The sequence below is a fragment of the Bubalus kerabau genome, chromosome 1, assembly GCF_029407905.1.
Source record: "Bubalus kerabau isolate K-KA32 ecotype Philippines breed swamp buffalo chromosome 1, PCC_UOA_SB_1v2, whole genome shotgun sequence".
In the NCBI taxonomy this organism is placed as follows: Eukaryota; Metazoa; Chordata; class Mammalia; order Artiodactyla; family Bovidae; genus Bubalus; species Bubalus kerabau.
This window is the reverse complement of record NC_073624.1, coordinates 94,519,176-94,537,933: the sequence shown is the minus strand read 5'-3', so window position 1 is coordinate 94,537,933 and position 18,758 is coordinate 94,519,176. Positions and strand designations below refer to the sequence as shown.

Below are 18,758 nucleotides of genomic sequence, written 5' to 3'. Positions count from 1 at the left end.
GCTGCATGCCCTCCTCCAGGGAATCTTCCCAACCCAGGGATGGAACCCAGGTCTCCAGTATTGCAGGCAGATTTTTTAGTGTCTGAGCTACCAGGGAAGCCCACTTTATCCCTAGCCTCTAGATTATCCACAAAGACTCTGAAATCTGAATCCGGACTAGTTGTGTAACCCTAGACCAGTGACACCTCTCCTAATTCTAACCCTCAGTCTCCCATCTGCTAAATGGGCATAATAAACAGTTCTGGTCTCATAGGGTGGCTGGGAGAATGAAGGGACGTGATGCTTATCTTGACTCATAGCAAAGACACTAGCTGACTGAGACTGACACAGGCTGGCTAAGCCCTCCATCCGAGAGTATAATTAAGTTAATGAATGAAAAGGCTGGGGAGAAGATGGCCTCAGAGCTAGGTGGAAAGACATGGGTGTTAGAAGCAGAACAGACTTCTAAGGTGTCTTGCTCTAATATGGGGATTCTGTAAGATGGGCCAGGACATCTCCTCCAGCCACCCCCTCCACATACACACCCTTTGACAGGAATAGAGGCTGGGGGAGACAATGACTAAAGGCTCAGACAGGCACAATTGTTGACTGTCCTCACTTCCTCCGCTGAAACCCTCCCCAGCCCCCACTCACAGCAGTTTCACAGCTTGCGAGCATTGTGAATTCCAGAACCAAGGCACACCCAGACTTCAGTGTCAGGGCAGAACTGTGTCCTGCAGCCAATAGGAAGTACTATGGGATTACAGTATCTACTCTTTCAGATTATAGTAGCTGCTTCGGCACTCTATTAGCTAGAGAACTGGGAGTGTGTCTGGTGTCCGTCCTTCATACCCACTCTCACCCATGCCTTGCTATGGCTTCTGATAAATTCTTCTCAATCCCAACCCAGCGATGTCTGTCCTGGCAGATGGAAGTGGGGGCTCCCCCAAGGAAAGCATTCAGTCTGAAACACACACTGGGAACAGAAACTTGGAGATGAACAAGAACTGAGCACCGCTGGAGAGAGTCGGGGGGTGGGGCGCTTTATCTAGGAAGAGCTCATGAGACAGATAAAAGGAGAGTAGGGTTTGGAGGAGGAAGTCAGGGTCCTATGGGGGGTGGAGGGAATGGCTGTTCCTCAGTGCTGGAGTCTCCCCGCCTCTTCAGAGCATGGAGCCTTCTGGACTTTGTGTTCTTTGGGGCTTCTGGGGGACTCTGTGCTTCCCCTCCCTGGGGAATACATCAGAGGAGGGATGCAGAGTTGGAAAAAGCGCTGGAGACTCAACCCAATGAGGAAAGGGAAAAGGAATTACAGACTGTGTCCAAGTCTACAAGAATTAATTACTCAAAAGGACCAGCTGTTCCTTATATTCAGTGAGGACAGAACAAAAGGAAACAGGCCTGAAGGGCTAAGACTTATATTTAGACATTTAGAAGGATTTCCCAGCAGTGTGTAAAGCTGAGGCCCGGAGATCCTAGGAAGGGTAGGTGGGGGTGACCTCTCAAGGAGATTCTCACCTATGGAAGGCAGGAGACGTGGGCATGGCATGAAGGCAAGGGATTGAACAGCCTGACATTTCAGGATCAGCTGAGTACTGAGTTCAAGCATTGCTTCTGACACTAGGGCAGGGCCAACTTTGTGGGTGTCTAACCTTTGCATCTTTCATGCAAAGATGGGCTCAATAAAGGACAGAAATGGTAGGGACCTAACAGAAGCAGAAGATATTATGAAGAGGTGGCAAGAATACACAGAAGAACTGTACAAAAAAGATCTTCATGACCCAGATAATCACAATGGTGTGATCACTCACCTAGAGCCAGACATCCTGGAATGTGAAGTCAAGTGGGCCTTAGAAAGCATCACTACGAACAAAGCTAGTGGAGGTGATGGAATTCCAGTTGAGCTATTTCAAATCCTGAAAGATGATGCTGTGAAAGTGCTGCACTCAATATGCCAGCAAATTTGGAAAACTCAGCAGTGGCCACAGGACTGGAAAAGGGCAGTTTTCATTCCAATCCCAAAGAAAGGCAATGCCAAAGAAGGCTCAAACTATCGCACAATTGCACTCATCTCCCATGCTAGTAAAGTAATGCTCAAAATTCTCCAAGCCAGGCTTCAGCAATATATGAACCGTGAACTTCCAGATGTTCAAGCTGGTTTTAGGAAAGGCAGAGGAACCAGAGACCAAATTGCCAACATCCACTGGATCATGCAAAAAGCAAGAGAGTTCCAGAAAAACATCTATTTCTGCTTTATTGACTATGCCAAAGGCTTTGACTGTGTGGATCACAATAAATTGTGGAAAATCCTGAAAGAGATGGGAATACCAGACCACCTGACCTGCCTCTTGAGAAATCTGTATGCAGGTCAGGAAGCAACAGTTAGAACTGGACATGGAACAACAGACTGGTTCCAAATAGGAAAAGGAGTACGTGAAGGCTGTATATTGTCACCCTGTTTATTTAACTTCTATGCAGAGTACATCATGAGAAACGCTGGGCTGGAAGAAGCACAAGCTGGAATCAAGATTGCCGGGAGAAATATCAATCACCTCAGATATGCAGATGACACCACCCTTATGGCAGAAAGTGAAGAGGAACTAAAAAGCCTCTTGATGAAAGTGAAAGTGGAGAGTGAAAAAGTTGGCTTAAAGCTCAACATTCAGAAAACGAAGATCATGGCATCTGGTCCCATCACTTCATGGGAAATAGATGGGGAAACAGTGGAAACAGTGTCAGACTTTATTTTTTGGGGCTCCAAAATCACTGCAGATGGTGACTGCAGCCATGAAATTAAAAGACGCTTACTCCTTGGAAGGAAAGTTATGACCAAACTAGATAGCATATTGAAAAGCAGAGACATTACTTTGCCAACTAAGGTCCGTCTAGTCAAGGCTATAGTTTTTCCTGTGGTCATGTATGGATGTGAGAGTTGGACTGTGAAGAAGGCTGAGTGCTGAAGAATTGATGCTTTTGAACTGTGATGTTGGAGAAGACTCTTGAGAGTCCCTTGGACTGCAAGGAGATCCAACCAGTCCATTCTGAAGGAGATCAGCCCTGGGATTTCTTTGGAAGGAATGATGCTAAAGCTGAAACGCCAGTACTTTGGCCACCTCATGCGAAGAGTTGACTCATTGGAAGACACTCTGACGCTGGGAGGGATTGGGGGCAGGAGGAGAAGGGGACGACAGAGGATGAGATGGCTGGATGGCATCACTGACTCGATGGATGTGAGTCTGAGTGAACTCCAGGAATTGGTGATGGACAGGGAGGCCTGGCGTGCTGCGATTCATGGGGTCGCAAAGAGTAGGACACGACTGAGCGACTGAACTGAACTGAACTGAACTGAACCTGTGCAGACCCACAGCGCCCTACACTGGGTTTAATGCACTGCTGTTGCCATCTTAGAATTCTTACTCATGTTTGAACAGAAAGCCTAGAATTTTCATTTTGTACTGGGCCCTACAAAGTATGTGGCCAGTTCTGCACCAGGATGAGTAGGAAAGAAAAGCCAAGCGTAGGAGGTAGGGGTGGGTGGGTGGGTGGGGGGTTAGCAGAGGGTAAGGTGGGTTTGGTTTCATTTTAATTGTAGAGTGGGAAATTAAAGTCAGACAACCTAAGGATTTTTCAAATGTGAGAGACATGGAAACATTAGAGCAGGGTACCAGAGAAGGAAGAACTGTGGGTCTCTTCACAGAAGTGGGGTGATCCCTGTGGATTCCATTTTTCCACCTGCTCAGCACATAGGAGAGAGTCTCAGCTCTGTGGGCTTCAGGGAGAGGATGTTCCTCTCTGGGTCTCCTCCGCTGAGGCCAGAGGCACCATGGAGTCCTGGCAAGAGCGGTAACCCTGGGGAAGTGGGGCCTCAGTGCCAGCCTGACTTGGACTGGATACCCCCAAAGGCTTTTCCCAGCTGTGTGCTGTTTTCTTTGATTCTAAGATTCAGAAAACCGCCTGCTCCCAGGATCTGACATCACAGCTCAGGTGAAAAGGCAGTTTGGCCAGTGCTAAGTTTGATGAGGGTGGGGCGGCCAGAGCTCTGCCCGGCACCTCAGGAAGAGGCTGGCAGACAGGGACCACAGTTTGTCACTGAGTCACCTTCCTCTTCCTCTCCAGCTCCTCCAGGATGTCCTCAGGATGGCTTTGTCCACTCTTTGCCCACCCAGAGCCAGAGCCCCAAAGATGACTCATCTCAGGAGAGAATCTCTTAAGAAACAAGAGCACATTAGGGCAGGAGTTTGTGACAAGATGGTGCCCGCACAATGCCAGGGGGACTGGGCTCTGTTAAGAGGCTGCCCCCGCACCATCTCTTGACAGTCCAGCCACCTGTGGATTGCCCCTTCCCATGAGCCTCCTTGAGGATGACTCTCCTCCACCCAACTGCCCATGTTGGAGGACAGCATCCAGCCTCAGAGTTGGAGGCCCTGTGTGTGAGCCTCAGGTTCCATATCTGTATGAAGGGGATGCAAACTTTGTCTCTACCACATTCTCCAAATAAAATCAAAAGACCCAGGACTTCCCTGGTGGTCCAGTGGCTAAGACTCCATTCTCCCAATGAAAGAGGCCTAGGTTCAATCCTTGGTCAGGGAGCTAGATCCCACGTGGTGCAACTAAGATCCAGTGCAGGCAAATTAATTAAAAAAAAAAAAAAAAAGGCCTGTAAGCTTCCTTTTCCAGATATAAAACCCTCACAGACACCTGGTTTTCAGAGAGGGGAGCTGAGCTGTGGGGCAAGATAAACAGCATGAACAGAGAATCAGGAGGGTGGAGGCTTGGCTGTGTGGCAGGGAGGTGAATTTCCTTACCTGTTCAAATACCAGGGCTAAAAGTTGCCTCTTCTATGAATAGCACTCTGAGGGGTTGTTGTATAGATGAGTGTAGAGCCACTGCACAGGACTTTGAGGGATGAGGCAGCCGTTCTGAAAATAACTCAGGAAATTCCAAATAAGCACCAAGTAAATATGTTTTCTTTTTTAATTCTGCAGAAGAGTTTACCCTAAGAAGCGACTCTCATCCCCAGGCTCTCCTGCTGGGGCCAAACCCTTCCCAAAGCTGTGTAGTTCTCTGACAAGTACTTCGATCACTCTAAATAATATGCATACACTTCATATCTCTAGATTTTTTTTCAAGTTTGTTGAGGTATAACTGGCAAATACAGTTGTAAGATATTTAAAGTATAAACACTGTAAATCAACTATACTTCAATGTTTTAAAAGATGCAAGATTTTTTTTAAAGATATTTAAAGTGTACATCATGATGATTTGATATACATACTCATTGTGAAAGGATTCTTCCCATCTAGTTAATCAACACATCCATCACCTCACATATTTATCTTTTATTTATTTCTTCTTTTGGTGAGAAGTTTTTTAGGTAAGTAAAATTTAAGTTCTATTCTCTCAGCTAATTTCAATTATCCAACACAGTACTAGGAACTGCAGTTGTCTCTGAGGGAAGGGTCCCTGTGCCCACTGTGCAGAAAACCCAACTCTGACAGCGGGAGTTTGCAGCAAAGTAAGGAATTATCGCAGGGCACCAAGCAAGGGACTGGAAGACAAGCCTCCCACTTGGTCTTTGAGTGAGGGGTTTTTTAAGGGGAAGAACAAAGAGGCTGGGACTAATCATCATCTTGTGACAGTTCTGTGACATTTCTTAATCGTAGTATTGAGAATCAGCATATCTCTGGTTTATGATTCTCTGGCCAGGTGGTTCATGGCTTTGGGGTTTGTTAGTTCATCTTGCCCTGGAGAAACAACCTGAGTTCGTACATTAATGATGGTATTTATATTAGCAATTTTAGTCATGAAGGATGTTATCAGCAACAGCAATTTTAGTCATCTGACTGGTTGATTGGTGTTCAGTTATCACAGGGTTGCGGTCAGAGGGGACAAGAAAGGGAGCAAGTTTCGGATAAAGAAATTGCTCATAAACTTGGTAAGGGAACTCTGTTTTGGGGGCCTCGGTGTCACAGTTGCCATGTTACACATTAGATCCTCAGACCTTATTCACCTTAGAGCTGAAAGTATGTATCCTTTATCAACCTCTCTCCATTTCTCCGCCCCTCCACTCTCACTTTTTATGAGTTTGACTTGCTTTTAGATTCCACATGTAAGGGATCCCATGCAGTATTTGTCTCTCTGCTATCTCTAGATTTTAAAGCTTCAGAATTAGGTCACTTAGGTTCTCTTCCTTCTAATTATTGATAATATGTTATTCTTTTTGTAAATTTAACAATATACCTTTGTGCTTGGTCGCTCAGTCCTGTCTGACTCTTTGCAACCCCATGGACTGCAGCTCACCAGACTCCTCTGTCCATGGAGATTCTCCAGGCAAGAATACTGAGAGGTTGCCATGCCCTCCTCCAGGGATCAAACCTAAGTCTCCCACATTAGAGGTGGATTTTTTACCATCTGAGCCACAAGCCAAGCCCAATATACCTTTAGTTCCTGTTCTATTTGTATCACACAGTGTCTCTTGACTCTTCAATACGTCAGGAGAGTGAAGCTACAATTTTGCCACAATAAAGGAAGATGTGGGGACTTCTCTGGTGGTCCAATGGTTAAGACTCCATGCTTCCATCGCAGAGGACGTGGGATCGATCCCTAGTCGGTGATCTCACATGCTTCATGGCGTGGCAAAGAAAAAAAGGGGAAGATGGGTCCACTGATTTTGGTTTGGGAGGATGTTCCATTGAAACTCAGGACATGAAGATACCCGGCGGGTCTGGTTGAGCGTTTTGTATGCCACAGGAGTTCCCAGGGCATCGAGGCTTTTGCCCACTCTAAACAGAAGCAGGGCCTGAGTTTGCTGGAGTGAGGGTAGGCAGAGTTGCCCAGCAAGGGGAAATGGGCCTGCCAGGCTCTTGAGTGGTATTAAGGGGATCCTTGCTGCCAGAAGGGAGAGTCTGAGGAGCTAAGGGAACCATTCCCAATGGGGAGGGCTTGGTATTTGTACAAGGAGGGGGGTCTCTAGGAGAAGGGGGAGTCCTCTTTGTACAAGGAGGCTGGGAGAGAGATTGTTTGAAAGAGACGCCAAGTGGCTGGGTGAGGCCAGAGGCCAGCGGGACTTCCTTCAGCTCCCGCCACTCGGGTGGGTGGGACCGGATTGTTGGAGCGGGACACAGGAATCTGCCTTTGTTTCCAGCTGGAGGGGAAATGCCACAAATCCTGCCCCTTTCCTACCCCTTCCAGCATCCGTGCCCAGACGCTGCCCTTCCCAGCGCCAGGGAGCCTGGCACTGAGGGTTCCCAGCGACCTCTTGTCTCCAGGACTCCCTCATCTGCAGGTTCTGCCCCTTGTTCTCCAGGGCAGATCCCATATGTAGGACGAAGGGGAGGGGCGTAGCCAAGACTGATGTGGAGGAAATAACCATACAGCTGGATTTAGGTTTCATCTGCCCACCTCTCTCCTTCCCCTGAGAGGACCATGGATTTCACAGTTGAGGAAGGTTCCCAGGTCTGTGGGGAGGACTTGAGGGTCAGGCTGGGACCTCCCTCGACCCCCCAACTCCCGCTCCCCACGGTTAGACAGACTCTGCAGCCTCCACCACAGTCACACAGGCCAAGTGTGGAGCCAGGTGGCTGGGGGACCACAAAGTGTTGGGGAGCAGTGGGGATCAGAAGGGGAGGGGTGGGCCAGGAACCTCAGGGAGTAGGGGGACCCTGCCTTTATTTTTTCCTTTGTCAGTGAGCAGATGTGTTTGTGCAGCTGTGTGATAGGGTGTTTATGTGTGCTTGTGTGGGTGGCTTCTCTGTGTGTGACTAGGAGTTTGTGGACCAATTGGCCTGTGTATATTTCTATGCCTGTGTGCCCACAGGCCCCCGTGGCCCCGGGTGACTGTGTGTCCACATGCGACATTGCGTGTGTGACTACGAGTGATGCAGAGTCTATCCAACCCCATGCCTTGCATGCAAGTATTCCCTTCAGGTGTGGTGTCTTCCTTAAACATGGGAAGCCATGGGCCCTCTGAGGCAGAGAGAGCATGACTGGCTGGTGACTGGTGGGGTGGATGATACATAGAAGATGTTTTCAACCATTTGGAAAATAGGACAGCTGGAGAGGAGGGAATCCTGTCCAGGTGCCCCAGGTAGGGAAAAGCGGGACAGAAACCAATGAGCCCCACTGGTCTCTCTGTTATTTCTGAAATAACCAGGGACACTGCCACTCCTGCAACCAGGGCAGCCCCTGAAAAAAAGAGGGAGATGATAACGGCCCCTCTGAGCATCCCAGAGAAGGGTCAGATACAACTTAGCCACAGAACAAGCATCCCAGGCCTTGGTGGAACCTATACACATTCATTGAACCTGTATGGGTCAGGCGCAGAGCCAGGGGTGAGGAAGACAGACATGGTTTGTGCCTTTGCAGGACTGAGGGGAGGGTTTCCCAGGAGTCCCCACAAGCCTGGCTGACATCCCAGTGAGGACAGTCAACCTGCAGTCCTCTCTGGAGGAGCCAGTCTGCCAGGCTGGTGGGCCATGCCTGCTGCAGTGTTGGGAATGGGCTTAGGCTGCAGAGCTGCCTGTGGGAGAGCAGGTCTGAGAAGGTCATCTAGGAGAAGTGTGTGTTCTCATTCAAGGGCCACCAGAATAGTATCCAAGACTTGCAGGGGAGGCCATGGGGTTCCAAGGACACATCCACTGCCCCCCTCCACGGAACTTCCCCCTCGGCCACTTCCTTACCCATTGCCGCCCAGCGCAGTAACAAAAGCTGCTGTTTACCAGGTGCTGACTGTGAGCCAGGCCATGCTCTATGCCTGGCGTGCCTCCCGCTGTTTAGGCTGCACAGCAACCCTGGGAAGTAGCGATTGGATATTATCACCATTGGATGTTACAAAGGAGGAGACCAAGGCTGGAGAGGACCTGGTCACAGAGATAAGAGGCCGGGCAAGGAGTCAAACCCAGGTCTGCGGGTCGCAGCAGGGCGGCTCTGATGTGGCCTGTGTTCTTTATCGCCAGGGGCCTTGTCCTGGGCTCCTTGGCCTCTGCTGGCGGGGGCTCAGTTGGGAAGCGTCAGGAGCCCGGCTAAGGTGTGGAGAAGCTGGGATGCTAGTGGACGGGTTGACTCAGGGCGGCACAGGTAGAGTGGCCCACTAGGCTTCTTTTCTCGCTGGTGACCTGAAGGGCTGTCAGGAGCTGCTAGAGGATTAGAGAGAAATGGCTTGACCTGGGACTCTGGCTTTCTAAGACCCACTTGACTTCACATTCCAGGATGTCTGGCTCTAGGTTAGTGATCACACCATCATGATTATCTGCGTCATGAAGATCTTTTTTGTATGGTTCTTCTGTGTATTCTTGCCACCTCTTCTTAATATCTTCTGCTTCTGTTAGGTCCATACCATTTCTGTCCTTTATCGAGCCCATCTTTGCATGAAATGTTCCTTGGTATCTCTACTTTTCTTGAAGAGATCTCTAGTCTTTCCCATTCTGTTGTTTTCCTCTATTTCTTTGCATTGATCGCTGAGGAAGGCTTTCTTATCTCTTCTTACTATTCTTTGGAACTCTGCATTCAGATGCTTATATCTTTCCTTTACTCCTTTGCTTTTCGCTTCTCTTCTTTTCACAGCTATTTGTAAGGTGGTGCTAGTGGAGGTGATGGAATTCCAGTTGAGCTATTTCAAATCCTGAAAGATGATGCTGTGAAAGTGCTGCACTCAATATGCCAGCAAATTTGGAAAACTCAGCAGTGGCCACAGGACTGGAAAAGGGCAGTTTTCATTCCAATCCCAAAGAAAGGCAATGCCAAAGAAGGCTCAAACTATCGCACAATTGCACTCATCTCACATGCTAGTAAAGTAATGCTCAAAATTGTCCAAGCCAGGCTTCAGCAATACGTGAACCGTGAACTTCCAGATGTTCAAGCTGGTTTTAGAAAAGGCAGAGGAACCAGAGATCAAATTGCCAACATCCACTGGATCATGCAAAAAGCAAGAGAGTTCCAGAAAAACATCTATTTCTGCTTTATTGACTATGCCAAAGCCTTTGACTGTGTGGATCACAATAAATTGTGGAAAATTCTGAAAGAGATGGGAATACCAGACCACCTGACCTGCCTCTTGAGAAATCTGTATGCAGATCAGGAAGCAACAGTTAGAACTGGACATGGAACAACAGACTGGTTCCAAATAGGAAAAGGAGTATGTCAAGGCTGTATATTGTCCCCTGCTTATTTAACTTCTATGCAGAGAACATCATGAGAAACGCTGGGCTGGATGAAGCACAAGCTGGAATCAAGATTGCCGGGAGAAATATCAATCACCTCAGATATGCAGATGACACCACCCTTATGGCAGAAAGTGAAGAGGAACTAAAAAGCCTCTTGACGAAAGTGAAAGAGGAGAGTGAAAAAGTTGGCTTAAAGCTCAACATTCAGAAAACGAAGATCATGGCATCTGGTCCCACCACTTCATGGGAAATAGATGGGGAACCAGTGGAAACAGTGTCAGACTTTATTTTTCTGGGCTCCAAAATCACTGCAGATGGTGACTGCAGCCATGAAATTAAAAGATGCTTGCTCCTTGGAAGGAAAGTTATGACCAGCCTAGATAGCATATTGAAAAGCAGAGACATTACTTTGCCAACAAAGGTTCGTCTAGTCAAGGCTATGGTTTTTCCTGTGGTCATGTATGGATGTGAGAGTTGGACTGTGAAGAAGGCTGAGCACTGAAGAATTGATGCTTTTGAACTGTGGTGTTGGAGAAGACTCTTGAGAGTCCCTTGGACTGCAAGGAGATCCTACCAGTCCATTCTGAAGGAGATCAGCCCTGGGATTTCTTTGGAAGAAATGATACTAAAGCTGAAACTCCAGTACTTTGGCCACCTCATGCAAAGAGTTGACTCATTGGAAAAGACTCTGATGCTGGGAGGGATTGGGGGCAGGACGAGAAGGGAACGACAGAGGATGAGATGGCTGGATGGCATCACTGACTCGATGGACGTGAGTCTGAGTGAACTCCGGGAGCTGGTGATGGACAGTGGGGGCCTGGCGTGCTGCAATTCATGGGGTCGCAAAGAGTCGGGCACGACTGAGCGACTGAACTGAACTGAACTGGGATTCTGGCTGCCCTGGAGATGGCCAGGGATGGAGAGGTGGGTATTCTTCAAGGTGGAAAGGCTCCCTCTGCTGGAAAATGTTGTATGACCTGTGGCCCAGGTATGACTGCCTGCCCATGGAACCTCCCAGCCCAGACCTACCCCAGGCCAGCCAGCTGGGAGCGAGAGCCACGGCGGGTAGTTCTCTGGCCCCAAGGATGCCATGGTCACCCCTGCACATTCATAAAACTCAAGCCAGTTAGAAGTGGGAGGGAGAGTCTCAAGAGAGCCAGGGAGCCTGGGCTGTGGGTGGGGGTGTGTGTGCTGCAGTGGAAGGGACATGGGATCCAGAGCCCACAGACTTGAACTCCAAGTACCACTTAGCCACTTACCAGCTGGTGACCTTGGGCAAGTAGCTTAACCTTCACATCGCCTCAATTTTCTCAGCTGTGAAAGAGGAAGGTTGCAAGAATTAGGCCAGGCACAGGCTTTCCAGCTTGCACTAGTGGGAAAGAACCTACCTGCCAATGCAGGTGCCATAAGAGACTCCTGGGTGAGGAAGATCCCCAGAAGAGAAAATTTTGCAACCTACTTCAGTGTTCCTGCCTTGAGAATCCCATGGACAGAGGAGCCTGGTGGGCTGCAGTCCATGGGGTTGCAAAGAGTCAGACACGACTAAAGCAACCTGGCGCATGGTACAGACGGCTGCATTTGCTCATCTAATTCTCACAGCAGCCCTACATGCTAATGTTACCTCCACTCTACACATGAGAGTCTTGAGGCTTAGAAAGTCCCTATAACTTACCAGAGCCCAAAGGCAAGCTCCTAGGCTGACGCATGTAACCCCATGCTGTTCCAAGCCTGTCATGTGGTTCCTCTCCTGGCTGCAATGCCCAGTGTCAGTGCCGGCTTCTTGGGCTTTGATTTCAGCAGCGGTTGAAGAGGAAAGAACTCTAGCTCCATTCTGGAGGCTTGGAAGCAACTCAATCAAACTCGGTTCTGCAAGACCCTTCCATCGCACTTCAGCTCTTGGCGGCACTTTACAGTATACAGATCCTCTCTGCCTTCATTAGCCAATGCATCTTTCTAATAATCCTGTTTGCCCCCAATTAACAGATGAGAAAAAGAGAGGTAAGAGAAACTTCAGTGTCTTATTCAGGATCACACAGGTAGGGAATGGCAAAATCAGCCTCGAATCCACTCTGGTCCACCAGTTTCTAGGAGAAATCACAGTCTAACCCTAATAGTTGCAGTCACCTCAGCATGGGTGTGTGTTTTCCTCTGTTTAAAGAACAAATTTGTTTTATTTGTTTTAAATTGAGGTATTCACATGTACACCCATGGCTGATTTATGTCAATGTATGGCAAAAACCACTACAATATTATAAAGTAATTAGCCTCCAATTAAAATAAATTAAAAAAAATAAATTAAGGTATAACTGACTACAATATTATATAAATTTCAGCTGTATAAATAGTGATTTACAATTTTAAAGGTTATATTCCATTTATAGTTATTATGAAGTATTGGCTATATTCCCTGTGCTATACAGTATTTCCTTGTAGTTTTATTTGATACATGGTAGTTTGTACCTCGGAGAAGGCAATGGCACCCCACTCCAGTGTTCTTGCCTGGAGAATCCCAGGGATGGGGAGCCTGGTGGGCTGTCGTCTATGGGGTCGCACAGAGTCGGACACGACTGAAGCGACTTAGCAGCAGCAGCAGCAGCAGCAGTTTGTATCTCTTAATTGCCTAGCCTTATCTTTCCCCTCCCACTTGCCTCTTCCCTTGGGTTACCACCAGTTTATCCTCTTTATCTGTGAGTCTATTTCTTATTTCTTATGCTAATTTGTTTTGTTTTATTTTTTTATTTTTCGCGCAGCATTTGTCTTTCTCTGACTTATTTCACTTAGCATAATGCCCTCCAAGTCCATTCATGTTGTTGCAAATGCCAAATTTTATTCTTTTTTATAGTGGTGCTCCCTTGTGTACGTATGTATATATGCATAACATATTTTTATTCATTCATCTTTTGATGGACACAAGAGCAGATTCAATTTAAAGTCTTGCAAAATTTGGTAATACATGACTAAAAAGTCAAAACATTTTGTGCAGAAGAATTGCAAATAATTTATGTAGATATTCCACCCCCAAGAGAAGGGAGTATAATTCTCCACTCCTTAAGTGTGGGCTCCGATAATGACAGTACAATATAGAAAGGCGAGCAGAGTAACAGCACAGTGGAGAAACCTGAAACAGCGCCTCAGCCAGGTGGTCAAGTCATGTTTATAATAGGATATGTACCCTGGACGTATGTAAAGAGAATGGCACATAACCTCTGTGGTCTTCTTCCCAAAAACCCACAACCCGGTCTATTCAGAAAAACATCAGACAAATCCCAGTTAAGGGTCCACCTACAAAATACTGACCTCAAAACTGTCAAGGTTATCGGAAACAAGGAAAATCTGAGAAACCGTCACAGTCTTTGGCTAAATGGAAGGAATCCTAGACAGACAAAGGATGTTAGGAAAAAACTAAGGAAACCTGAATTAAGAATTCAATTTAGTTCAGTTCAGTCACTCAGTCGTGTCCGACTCTTTGCGACCCCATGAATCGCAGCACACCAGGCCTCCTTGTCCATCACCAACTCCCGGAGTTCACTCAAACCCACGTCCATTGAGTCAGTGATGCCATCCAGCCATCTCATCCTCTGTCGTTCCCTTCTCGTCCTGCCCCCAATCCCTCCCGGCATCAGAGTCTTTTCCAATGAGTCAGCTCTTCACATGAGGTGGCCAAAGTATTGGAGTTTCAGCTTTAGCATCATTCCTTCCAAAGAACACCCAGGACTGATCTCCTTTAGAATGGACTCATTGGATCTCCTTGCTGTCCAAGGGACTCTCAAGAGTCTTCTCCAACATCACAGTTCAAAAGCATCAATTCTTGGGTGCTCACCCTTCTTCACAGTCCAACTCTCACATCCATACATGACCACAGGAAAAACCATAGCCTTGACTAGACGAACCTTTGTTGGCAAAGTAATGTCTCTGCTTTTGAATATGCTATCTAGGTTGGTCATAACTTTCCTTCCAAGGAGTATCTTTTAATTTCATGGCTGCAGTCACCATCTGCAGTGATTTTGGAGCCCAGAAAAATAAAGTCTGACACTGTTTCCACTGTTTCCCCATCTATTTCCCATGAAGTGATGGGACCAGATGCCATAATCTTCATTTTCTGAATGTTGAGCTTTAAGCCAACTTTTTCACTCTCCTCTTTCACTTTCATCAAGAAGCTTTTTAGTTCCTCTTCACTTTCTGCCATAAGGGTGGTGCTATCTGCATAATGGATTTTACTAATAGTAATGTATTAATATTCATCCATTAATTAACAAACATACTATACTTGTGTCAATAAAAAAAGATACTGGGTGTGAGGTATATGGAAAACTTCTGGACAATCTTCACAATTTTTCTGTAAATCTAAAACTGCTAGAAAAAAATTAACTTTACTTTTTAAAGAAGCTTGAAGTTTCAAAAAAAAAAAAGAATACTCGGTGAAAAGTCTCCCTTCTACCCTTGATCATCTGCTCAGTTTTCTTCCCTCCAAATCACCATGCCTCTTTCCAGGAGGGTTCCAGTGAGGCAGCATGGTTTGGTGTTAAGAGTCTGGCCCCCACAACTAGAATAACTGGCCCTCAGTCTTGATCTTTGTTGGTTTCTAGCTGTGTGACCCTGGCAGTTCCTTACCCTCTCTGTGCCTTGTGCCCTCAAAGCTAAAATCCTCATAAAATTATTGGGAGTGTTAAATGTATTAATGTATATAATAAGCATGTTATAAGTGTTTGCTTTTATTATTGCATATAAGTAAGCAAATATATTTATGCAACAAATATGCTAATAAAAATATCCAAAACTTGCAAATAAGGCACATCAAAAAGCACTAAGTGCCCTTTCAGAGTTATTTTAGATCATTGGCTAATAACCCCACCTATGGGTCAGCCGGGGGAAGTAACTGCTATATGATTTGCTATTGATTGACTAGTGTGCAGACTCTATAAAGAGGTTAACTTGTAGAAGATTGATGAATAGCAATTTTTTTTGCCTGGTAGGAAAAAAAAAAGTTATGGTTTTATTGCCAAGTAGGAATTAATTTCTTTGTATCTAACTTTGCAATCTTATTCAAGCATTCTTTTTCCTTCTGAATGTCAATAATAATTTTTCATTTCTTCCTTTTTTCTAAATTTATTTTTTTAGTATTATTTGTTTGGCTGTCCCAGCACATGGAATCTTGTTCCCTGACCAGGGAGCAAACCTGGGCCTCTTACGTTGGGAATGTAGACTCTTAACCACTGGACCACAAGGGAAGTCCTCATTTCTTCCTTTGATCCATCCTGCTGGTTTACTCATTAAGTAGTTAAATAAATCTTGGTTCTCACTACATATCTGTATTAGTCAAGTTTACCCTGGTGCAAATTTTGCTTTGACAAATAGTACCATGCCATATACACGGTCCTACCCTTTGGCTTTTTTCACTTAATACATCTTGAAGGTAGTTTCACATCAGGATATAAAGAGCTTCCTTCTCCTGTTTTGCCACTGTATAGAATACATCATATGGTTATGCAGTATTTATACTCAGAATCAATTTAGCCAGCCCCCTATTGATGAACATTTAGTTTTTTTCTGCTCTTTTATTGTTGCAAACAATGCTATATGAATAACCCTGTATACAGCCAGAGATAGTCAGAAGTGGATGGGAAGGCTGAAGGGCCTCTAGAGGGCAAAGGAGCCTAAGGGAGGGGCCTGGTTACCTGCTCCCAGCCCAGCCTAGCCGGTCTTCCCCTGGCTCTGTGTCAATCCGGCCTCCTCCTGTCTCTTCCTCTCCATCCTGAGCTCCTGGTATCTCCAGACAGGAAGGGACAGCCTTCGGTTCTCTGAAGACCTGAGCTCTGGCTTCCACTGAAAGCCAGCGGAGGGTGCCTTGGAGAGGAGGATCTTGGGGGCTTGGGGCCTGGGGCTGGTACTATCCCTGGGCTGGAGCCACTGAGGGCACATGCTCAACACACCCTGAGGGCTCTGGTAGGGGATGAAGACCCGGGGGCTGGGGACTTCCTGAGGGGGCTGGGGGGCTGGGGGAGGGGGCGGGGCAGTGCCTAGCAGCTCTGGTACAGACTTCCTTCGGGTTCCCAGTGCAGGGGGGTGGTCAGGGCACAGGGTATGGCAGGCGGTGGTGAGGAAAGGACTGGCCAGGCTGGTCGTGATGGTCACAAGGTGGTCCAGGACACCCCCTTCCTGAGGAGACTGGGCAAAGGGGAGGGTCAAGGTGGCCTGCAGTCGCTCTAGGAGAGACGGGGCGGCCTGAGCCTGGGCCACGAGCCCGGGCAAGGCTGGCCACTCAGGCTGATAATGCTGACTGAGCTGCTCTACTTGGGGCCGCCGCAGCAGCTGCCGGATCCTCTGCACCGTGTCGAAGCTGTCTGTCAGAAATGCCCACTCCAGGGCGGTCTTTCCCCGGACGGGATCCACTGCTGTCAGGTCAGCACCTGGGGGGTGGGGGGCACAGGAGTGTCATGGGGTGGGACAGGAATTGCTGACTTGCAGAAGGACAGATTCTTCAGTGGTAGGACTGATTTGGGTTAGTTGCAAAACCATAGTGTCTCATCCTGTTGCAGCTGGAAGCTGAGGATCCTCAGTGGCTACAGCCCAGGGTCAGTACCAGCCCCAGATTCAACTTCTGGTTTAGGACTGATGAAGAAATTGGAGTCCAGCGAGGGGAAAAGACTTCAGAGAGACCTACTGGGGGGATTTCCAAACCTGGTGTAGAACAGAGACCCCCTGAGCTAAGGCACTGACCAGAGGGATGGTGTGCAGGTTGCCCAGGATGGGGGGGTCAAGCTGCATCCCCTGGAGCAGGTAGGGGGGATCCTGCTGGTTCCCACTCCTGGCTCCTCCCTTCACCACCACACCCCCCTAATCCTGGGAAGCAGGGAGTGGCTGTCACTTTGAAACAAAGGAGAGGGTGCAGACCTTCTCACCCCAAACCCAGTCTGATGCAATGCGGAAGGGAAAAGCTGGAGGCTGGGGGTCCCCAGAGTGAACAACAGAGGGTAGACCCACCTCATGGAGTAATGAGGGTCTGAGACTCCACAGACCATGTGGACTTCACCCCAGAACAACTCTACACTGCCCCTATGTCTCAACTGCCCATCACTGCATCCCTGGAACCCTGGCTCCTCAGAGCTGGAAACCCAGAGAAGGCCATCGCTCTCATTACACTGGGTAGGCTCACAGAGGGAAGCTGTTTGCCCACAGTCACTCAGCTGGTGGCAGAGCTGGGATGAGAACTCAAGAATCTGGTTCCAGACTCCAGCTTTTTTTTTTTTTTTGGTATTAGGTTATCTAGCTGGTCCAGTTATCCTCCCAAGCTTTCTTTTCTGGGACCATCATTCACAGTGTAAACAGAGCTCTCAATAGCTGGACCCTTTGTCAGAAGCCCCAGCACACTCCCCCCAACTCCAGGAGGTCAGCCTGGATTGATCTTCCTTCTCCATCTCTCTCATTGCAACTATGACAGCAGGCAGTGCTGGTGGGGAGGGATGGGGGAGGGACTCGAGGCCACTGATCCTGGTCCAGACCCCATGCACCTGCCATGAGGAGGGCAGCGACACATTCCGAGCGATCCCGCATGGCAGCCTTCATCAGTGCGGTCAGTCCCCGCTGGTCCCGGCGCTCCAGGTCAAGGCCTGCATAGTAGTTGAGCAGGTGACTCACCAGAGACACGTGGCCTACAAGGCACCAAGGGCTGAGCTTAGCTACTCAAGAAAGGGATGACAAAGCCCCAAACCCACCCTCCACCCAACAAGGCAGAGTCTGTGGGGGGAGTACGTCATTGCAGACAGTGTGGGGCTATGGTCGGGTCTGGAGCAGGGGTTCTGATTAAGGATGGGGTTAGCAGCCTCTCACCTGCTTGGGCAGCCAGCATGAGGGCTGTGTCCCCTTCTTTGTCCTGCTGGTTCACATCCAGGAAAGGACAGCGGCTGAGCAGGGCCACCACACTTTGGAAACCATGGTAGCAGGCGACCATGAGACCTGTCTGGAGGAGGGGCAGCTCAGCCCCTGTGGTTTCCTCCAGGAGCTCCTTGGGGGCCCTGTGTCCTCTAATCCACAACTGTCTCAGAGATGTCCCACGTCCTGGGAAGACCCACTCTTACCGACTCCCTCCTGAGGACCCAGGCGATGGGTGCTGACCCTGAAGCTCACAGCGCCCTCGCTGCCCTGCAAAGCCCCCTGGGGTGGCTCACCCTCCCGTTGCCATCCACCTGGGTGGCTTCCTCTGGGGAGATCCCATCATCCAGCATGGCTTGCAGCTGGGCAGGGTCATTGCGGACACAGGCCCAGTACAGGGCCCCCAGTGTGCAGCTTGGGGTAGAGGCCTCACTGTCCAGGCAGGATGGGGCCTCAGAGGCGTCCAGCCCTCCCTTCTGCCAGGTCGGCTCCTGATCTTCCATCTTGGAGCCAAGAAGGTAATTGGCTCCTTCTCACGCAGTTTGCATCTATAACACAGGATGAGGGGAACAGTGTCTCCCTGGACCCCAGGAGGGATCCCAGCAGTTGTGACTGCCCAACTGGCCTTGGGGAGAGCTTTTTCTTGCTGGAGTCTTCGGTCCCATCCATCTTGGAGAGGGGACAAACCCCTGGCAGAGAGTTGCAAGAGTCTTAAGAGGACAGAAGTCCTTCACTATTAAATGAGGATCT

At 48.3% G+C, this 18,758-nt stretch overlaps 1 protein-coding gene across 1 annotated transcript; it reads right to left on the bottom strand.

Annotated features, from left to right (window-relative positions):
* Positions 1-15,810: 15,810 nt before the first annotated feature.
* On the bottom strand, positions 15,811-18,087 carry ANKRD33 (ankyrin repeat domain 33). Its single transcript, XM_055566345.1, has 4 exons — positions 17,967-18,087; positions 17,648-17,788; positions 16,157-16,546; positions 15,811-15,962 (listed from the first exon to the last, which is right to left on the bottom strand). Exons 1-4 carry the CDS (start codon positions 18,085-18,087, stop codon positions 15,811-15,813), a joined length of 804 nt encoding a protein of 267 aa, XP_055422320.1.
* Between the last annotated feature and the right edge of the window lie 671 nt (positions 18,088-18,758).

Bases quoted from the DNA above. Each gene is read 5' to 3' on its own strand.
- ANKRD33 (XM_055566345.1), bottom strand. From the start codon at position 18,087: ATGGTCGCCTGCTACCATGGTTTCCAAAGTGTGGTGGCCCTGCTCAGC. The intron at 17,789-17,966 runs GTGAGAGGCTGC...GGTGCCTTGTAG, and splicing joins CATGCTGGCTGCCCAAGCAG to GCCACGTGTCTCTGGTGAGT. The intron at 16,547-17,647 runs GTGCATGGGGTC...CCCACCCCCCAG, and splicing joins CGCTGCCCTCCTCATGGCAG to GTGCTGACCTGACAGCAGTG.